An 8,274-nucleotide genomic window follows, 5' to 3' on the forward strand; every position below is an offset into this window, starting at 1 on the left:
TCACTGTGACAAGATGGCCGAACGGTGATGCCGGAAGTGACTGCGCCATAAGACATCTAGCGTTTATATATGATATCTATGCGCTACACAATTTATATTGTTTTATAAAATCTGTGACATAACATCTTTGCTACTTTGTTTGACAGGATATATTAATGGTTAACTAAGAGTTTAATTGTAAAAGTTTAAATTCCTCCATGAAAGCCATAACATGTTTTTCTCCCTACTGACAGCTTCAAAGCTCTCCAAGCGATAAAATATTTGAAAGATACGCATTTTGTATTTTATTGGTTTTGTATAGTAGCCTATGACACTGGCCAAGAAAGGAAACTGAAACCAAATCAAACAAATAGAGCAGAACAATAGACAAACATTGAAGGAAGGCAGACTCGATTATACGGGTCTGATTAATTAGGCTTGCTGTTATGTCAATTACAAGAACAAGGCTGCCATGTGAGAGAAGTTTGACCAAAGACTGACTTACAAATTGCGGTAACCTATTGTAACCGAGAACATGGGAAGTAAATGGCTATAAAATTCCCTTAACTGGATCCACACAGAAATATAACTTTAAAAAAAAAAAATTAATTTAGTTTAATTTCCATAAAGCAAGGGAAAAGTACAAATTACATCCCTCATATTTTTAAGTTGAAATGGCAGGTGCATAAAATGTGTATATATATACACACTTTAACTACACGTACTTCCACAAATAGTACATTGTTATCATCAGTTATTGGGGCTTTTTTTGCATAAGCTCTTGGGTCATCTCCATCTCTTCCTCCTCTTCATCATCTTCCTCCTCAGGTGGACCTCCTCTTCCTCCTCCTGAAGGTGGTTTCTTGGAAAGAGAAAGCAAATCTGCAGCCCCACCTACTACAGCACCTGCTGCTCCACCCACAGATGCCACGACTGCTGCCGCACCTGCAGACAGCCCAGCAGCACCTGACCAGGGAGAACGTGCAGAGGAGGAGACGATCTTGAAATCACCAAAAGACTATAGGCTAACATGTTCTTCAACATTTTTAGAATGACATGGAGATGAGGAAATGATTGAATGAATGATTTTTATGTTTGGGTAAACTATTCCTTTAAAATGGAATATGCACCCATTTCACCCACATGGCCTATTTGTTTTGTGATGGATTTTTTAATTAATCAACTTTAATTTAATCAACTAACATTTGTTTTTTCTTCCAAGAACGACCTTCATATGCTTTTAAATGTTTCCAAGCTCTTTGTGGAAAACTTGTGACTTTGAGAGTGAGTGTGAGTAACAAACAGGGTAAGTGAAACAGACAGATGACTAGTTCTCAAACTTTGTTATAAGTAATCACAAATACAGAGTTTGCTTGTGTCAGTGACAGAGGGAAAAGGTTGGGGCTTTTGAACCAGTTGAACCAATCATATTGAAGGTGACATGTTAGTCACTATAATCTTATTTATTGTCTCGATTCTATAAAAACTGTTGTATCCGTGTTATCTGGTGGGATTCTTAATGGAATTTGTCTGAGATCCTCCGGCCTTGCTTCTTGGGAGAGATTCCCTGAGAACTGCTCGGAAAGATCTCCTGGCAGTGATTAAAGCATTTAAAGGACATTTGCAGAAGTCTGTTTGTCGATTATTCCTGCGCAGGAAGTGAGCTAGTTTAGGGAAGCAAGTTAGTTAGAGTAAGAAACTCGGCCAGTTGTCGACTGAAGACGCAAGAGCTAGAGTATAAAGGTATTGGGTGTCGATTGGAGACGCCCCAGATAGTTAGATTAAGGGAAAAATCTACCACAATTTGAAATAAGGTTTGTTACATTTTTTTAATAAAAACAAGAATGATCTATTTTGATTTCACAGTGACAGTTTTCACAGTAGCCTACACTGAAAAAAAAAAAGAAAAAAAAAGTTGCTGTTTGAAATTAAGTACAATCAACAATCATGTTTAAGTAATTTCAAATTAAATTAAATTAAACTGACTTTAAAAAATTGGTTGAATCTTGTATAAAAATTGCTTAACTTATTTTGACAAGTTAAAGCAAATGTAAAAACATATCCCCATAACTTATTGTTTTATTATTTTCTTATTACTTTAAAGTGCATTTATTATAAATTATTTATACTTAAAAGTATTTTATGTGCCGTGTTAATCTTTAATCAAAATAGGTTCTCCTCCCTCTTGCAGAGATATCTCTTCTCTAATGACGTGCTTACTGGCGTGAGGGCAGGACAACCTGTCACTCACATGACATCACAGCAATAGCAAACCACAACCATCCCACAACTCCCAACATTTTTTCTTGGTCAAAAAGCCGTTTCATCTGGATATATGTCACAATATGGAAGAAAAGACTATCGCAACTTCCTTTAAACTTTTAATAAAAAAAATACCTGCTGACTGAAGGAGCGCAACCAAACTCCCCGCAGCCACTCCTCCCCCGTTGGCGATGGCTGCTGATGACATCATGCTGGCACCCAGAGAACCCGCTGCTATACCAGCAGAGGTGAACCCAGCCATGGTGAGCGCCACCGGAGCCAATACAACAGCACCAACTAATGGACATAAACAGCACTAACTATCTTCTGTAGGCTACAACTGATAGGAGTTCATTTGAAGAAACAACCCTCAGAACAACTTTACCTGCCCCAGTTGCGACCCCAATTATGGTGAAGAGTCCTGAAAAAGAATAAACCTGATGAAATCACTGCAGAATTTATTTATAACAGTCTGTAGGCGAGCCATTCCACCGAAAGGGTGACATTTCTGTCCCCAGGACATTATATGTATAAAATTGCATTAAAATTAACTCTAAAATTAATTTTATTATTAAGCAAAATGTCCTGCACATTAAGCTAACTACAAATTTAAAATGTATAATTAAAAACATAAATAAAAACTACAAAGAACACACACACACAAAAAAAAGCATTTTCTGCATGTCCTCACTCTCGATCTCTAAACTTACCATGAAATATAATGATTAAAGGTCCTGTTCTTCGTGATCCCATGTTTCAAACTTTAGTTAGTGTGTAACATTGTTGGAAGAGTATAGATAATATCTGTAAAATTATAAAGCTCAAAGTTCAATGCCAAGCGAGATATTTTATTTAACAGAAGACGCCTACAGCGAACGGCCGGTTTGGACTACATCCCTCTACTTCCTTCTTTAATGACGTCACTAGAACACAGTTTTTTGACTAACCTCCGCCCACAGGAATACAGGGGGCGTGGTCTTGTTGCGCTCCCACGGAGAAGAGGAATAGAGTTGCGTTTGTAGAGTGTGTTTGTCGCCATGTCGTCGGGACGCTGTTATTTTCATCCCGGAGTCCAATCACCTTTGTTTGGCCTTCCCAGGGACGCTGTACTTAGGCTACGTTTACACGTGGATGGCTATTTTCATAAACGGACATTTCTCCCCTCTTCGTTTTCAAAAATAACATCGTGCACACGAACCTGTGTATATGCTGTCAAGAGCATGCCAAACCTGTAGGTGGCAGTGTAACGAGAAGCTCAAGCCCACCTTAGCCAATCAGAATCCCGAAAATAGTCACATTCTGTGACGTCGCTGCCTAAAACTCCGTTTTTCTCTGTTTACATGCAAACGTGCAAACGAAGATTTTCAAAATCTCCACTCTGGCCGGAGTTTTTAGAAAGAATCGGTTTCATTGGCGAATCCTCCGTTTGCGTGTAAACGAAGGGTGCAAACGAAGGGAAATGTCTCCGTTTTTCAAAATAACCATGTACGTGTAAACGGGGCCTTAGAGATCAATGGTTACAATTTATGCGCATGCGTATGCATCTCCACGTTATGGTAAGAGGCGTGACCTTTCCGGGCAACGTGCGCTAAGCTGCTGTCGAATCACAACACAGGAACCGCTGGCACAATCAGAACTTGTTACGTATTTCTGAAGGAGGGACTTCATAGAACAAGGAATTAATCAGCCCGTTCTTAGGACAGTGAAAACAGCGGTATACAGATAAGTAAATTGTGTTAAAAATACTGTTTTTTTTACACGCGAAACATGAACACATGTTATAGGCCTATTGCACACTGTAAACACAATCAAAGCTTCAAAAACACACGAAAAACGGGACCTTTAAAATCCTTCAGAAATCTGACTTTATATCCTATCCAATCTATGCTTTAAAATGTCTTTTTTTCATGAGAAAAAAATATTTTATCTAATATTTTAGATAAAATACACATATTAGTCGTGTCCCCGGGTTTTACCCCAACACATCCCCCCCCTCTGAAAAACTTGGAATATTCCACAAGACACATTTTCAACAGGAAGTTGCATCATCTGGATCTTCTGAAGGCAATGGGAAGACCAAAGTAAATTCTCTCATTTTAATATCTGTATATTTGATGAAATTGTAAATATGACTGAGAAGGTCAATCTCAACATACTGTTACCTAAATTATTTCTTAGATTTTATTTGTTTATTTTAAAAATATGAACTTTTGGTAAGTCACTAGAATTTGCTCAGAGTTCTCATGCTATTAGCATGTATGCTATGTGGCCATATGCCATGTATTTGATAACTTTTTGCTTAAACTCAATCCTGTTACTTTCAGTCCTGTTACTTATGAAAAATAACAGGAGTGAGTTAAAGTAACAGGAGTGAGTAGAGTCCTCTGTTTTGTTGATTTAATACTGTAAATATTAGTTTATTTAATACTATTCACCTGAATTATGAGTTTTAAGGTTGCAATTACTTATATTGTAGACATTAGCATTAGTTTTACAATGTGAAAACCATATACTTCCAGGAAGCCAGTCCACCACGAAGTGACTTAAACGTTTTGTCTTTCTCATATTTTGTAGAAGATGGAGAAAACCCATACTATGCAGGTGCCAGAAACACCCACCTATGGCATATTGCAATGGAAGGAGCGAAACACACCCGCAACCCTCTCTTTTCTCCATTTTTTGTCTTAACTTCCCTCTCTCTCCCCTTCTTTCTCTTTCCACCTCCTTCGCTGTGAAGTACAACTAGAACATAGTACATCACTTCAACACAGAAACCTTATGCACATGTACCCTCTCTCATGCACACACATGGACACTCATTTCTGTTATGTTCATTCCTATTACCAAGTGTTCATTCCTGTTACTATTTTTTACATGTAACATGCATCCATCTTCTGCTTAGAAACCTTGAAAAAAAAAAAATTAATCAGGTTGCCTGAGATTGACCAATGCACATTTTGAATAGTTAAATATGTGTAGTATTAGATTCAATGTTGAACAAATATAAAAATACAATTTAATTTTGAAGAGTTACAACACGCAAATGTCACCCATTCGCTGGAATGGCCCAGGCCTACATGCCCTAAATTATTTTGGAATTCTTAAATGTTCAATTCAATTACCTACTACCTGACAAATAGGCCTAATGAATTTGAATAAGATTAGAGAGATAGGCTACTAAAAGTCAAAAAGCAACTTTTTGCTGATGTATCAAGCAAAACAGAGGAAGAATGTCGGTGTCAGTTATTTTGTAACAATCCTTTTGGGGAAATCTTATTTTTTAATTGTTCTTATTTCCTTAAAACGGATAGTTCCGGTTCTCGATTGATTCTTTCTAAACATGCATGCACATAAAACAAAATACAATAGACTAAAGTCCATTCTGATTGTTTGAGTCGCGTTCGAAGCCGTTTCCTATACAAACATTACAAATGTGCATGGGCAAAATATTAAAATATAGACTAGCCTAATATTAAACTACGGCTTCTTATATAGAATATTTGAAAAGTAGCTAAACAATATATCGTCTACTTTTCAAATATTAACGCTGATCACGCATTAAACCTATTTTACAACGATTTTGCAGTGTAGCCTAAGTAGGCCTACTTTATAGCCTATAAGAACACATTTCTCCTCTACAATCTCAAATAGCCTATAGGCTTAAGAACAACAAATATCTAAATATTACGATTTTATTTTCTGATTGAACATTTATGTTGTTAATTTTTAATTGTTACGCCATACATTTGAACATTACCGATTATCCTATTTCTAATTGAATGTCCTGCAAAAGGAGTTCATACCTCCTGCATTTTACACTTGCATAACATCTCATATTAATAAAAAAGCAAATGTTTGCGCTACTTACCGCGCTTCATGATTTAGAAGATTGTAGCACAAGAGTTTGTAACTTGGTAGCACCACAGCAATGGCTATATGCTGCAGACGGAATGACGAAAGTAAACCGAAACTGCTTGCTTGGAAATGACGTTTAGAGAGAGGGAGTAAAATCTTTCCGTGGCAGGGGCAGCTGCCACTGGCGCCTGTCACTCGACCTGCCACCGCTATACGCGCCTGTCACTCGACCTGCCGCGCCTGTCACTCGACCTGCCACCGCTATATGCGCCTGTCCCGCGACCTGCCACCGCTATACGCGAGGCCTGTCACTCGACCTGCCACCGCTATACGCGGCTGTCCCGCGACCTGCCACCGCTATACGTGCCTGTCACTCGACCTGCCACCGCTATACGCGCCTGTCCCGCGACCTGCCACCGCTATACGCGCCTGTCACTCGACCTGCCACCGCTATACGCGGCTGTCCCGCGACCTGCCACCGCTATACGCGCCTGTCACTCGACCTGCCACCGCTATACGCGCCTGTCCCGCGACCTGCCACCGCTATGGTATTATGCATTATGCACACCGCATGGTGTGCATTATGGTATTATGCACACCGCTATTATGCATCTGCCTTGCGTCCCATGAGCGTTAAATGCGCCTCTCACTCGAAGTCGAACCACTGTTTGTGCCTGTCACGTGACCCGAAGTTAGGCTACTGTTAAAAAAACAAAGATAACCTGGAAAACGCATCCCGATTTTGAATGTTTTTTTATTTTTATTAAAATCTAACACTGTTTAGGTTAGATTTGAAAAGCAGACAAGACATGCCAACATTGCTGGGAGTGTCAGACCAACTGCAACCAGCAATTAAACACTTTTTGGAGGATTTTGGGCAAATGGCTGAAAAATCAAACAGTAGCCTAACTTATGGTTAAATGGTAGCCTATATCATTTTCGACCAATAGGTGGCGCATTACGAAATCGATGTGATGTGGTCAGAGTGAGGTGACAATGACAAACCTTACCAGTGGCATTACAATAGGCAGATTTATTCAAAAGTTATCAACATTTTTGGAAAATATGTATAACTTTTGACCAGAAGGTGCACTGTCTTGAAATATTTTGAATATCCTTTGAATTACAAAATAGGCTACAATGAAATAGCTTGGCCGTGACTAACGTCTCAGTAGTCCAACATTAGCTAGTGCAAGTTTACCTTAAGATAGCATGCAGTGAGGTTGGCTTGATATAGCAATGATTATTATTACTATATTAATTATTATTATTATCATCAATATTATTATTGGTATTATTATTATTATTAATTTATTATTCACTGTAAAAAAAAAAAAAAAACGCAAAAAAACGGCAATTTTCTGGCAGCAGAGGCGCCAGAAAATTTCTGTTAAAAAACGGAAAAATACTGTAAAAAAAATTTACTATAAAAAAAATATTGTAATTTCTTCCCATTGTTTTTACGGAAAAAAACTGTATATTTAACATTGGATTTCAGTAATATGATATAATGTTAATTTACCGTCCTATTGAAGTATTAATATCTGTTTTGTACACTGATAACCACCAATCACAGCAGTGATGAGAGTCACATGATCAATCAAAGCTCAACACAAACAGTTCTTCCACAAGAAAGTTAATACTAATATAGAAGCTGCACAGTGTCCTTCACACAAACATTAAACACCATCATGGTAACACATGACATTTTAAAAATGCAATAAACATTAATTTAACAACATTAAATGTAACATAAACCCCTAATGTACATAACTGATTAGAAAAAAGAAGAAAACTATGAAGAAACAAACATAGTTATTTCAACAAAAATACATCAAATGTGAAGTGTCACAGGGAATTGTGGGAATGTCAATTTACGGTTTTTCACTGTAAATTATACAATGAGTTGTTTTTTCACTTTCAAAAACTGTAAATGTAACGGTATGTTACAGTAAAATTACATTAAATGTACCGTTAGATCTATCACAGTTATTTACCGTATATAGTACGGAAACTTTCTGTTAACCAATTAACAGTTTTTCACTGTAGCAGTTTTACAGTCTTTTACCGTTAAAATTACGATCATTTTTTACAGTGTTTATTAAGAAGTCTTATTTCGACATGATAAGTCGTTATTTCGACATAATATATTATTTCGACATAATATCTCGTTATTTC

The 8,274-nt window shown here is 37.5% G+C and overlaps 1 protein-coding gene across 1 annotated transcript; it reads right to left on the reverse strand.

Moving 5' to 3' along the window:
- Window positions 1-271: 271 nt before the first annotated feature.
- Window positions 272-6,772, reverse strand: LOC311069232 (uncharacterized protein). The gene is made up of 4 exons (XM_084092247.1): window positions 6,110-6,772; window positions 2,627-2,662; window positions 2,377-2,538; window positions 272-945 (listed from the first exon to the last, which is right to left on the reverse strand). Exons 1-4 carry the CDS (start codon window positions 6,117-6,119, stop codon window positions 734-736), a joined length of 420 nt encoding a protein of 139 aa, XP_083948373.1. The 5' UTR covers window positions 6,120-6,772; the 3' UTR covers window positions 272-733.
- Window positions 6,773-8,274: the final 1,502 nt, after the last annotated feature.

Source organism: Abramis brama, assembly GCF_963993115.1.
Source record: "Abramis brama genome assembly, chromosome: 19".
In the NCBI taxonomy this organism is placed as follows: Eukaryota; Metazoa; Chordata; class Actinopteri; order Cypriniformes; family Leuciscidae; genus Abramis; species Abramis brama.

Coding starts and splice junctions, on each gene's coding strand:
- LOC311069232 (XM_084092247.1), bottom strand. Junction 2,539..2,626: donor TGGGGTCGCAACTGGGGCAG/GTAAAGTTGTTC, acceptor TATGTCCATTAG/TTGGTGCTGTTGTATTGGCT. Junction 946..2,376: donor TGCGCTCCTTCAGTCAGCAG/GTATTTTTTTTA, acceptor CTCCCTGGTCAG/GTGCTGCTGGGCTGTCTGCA.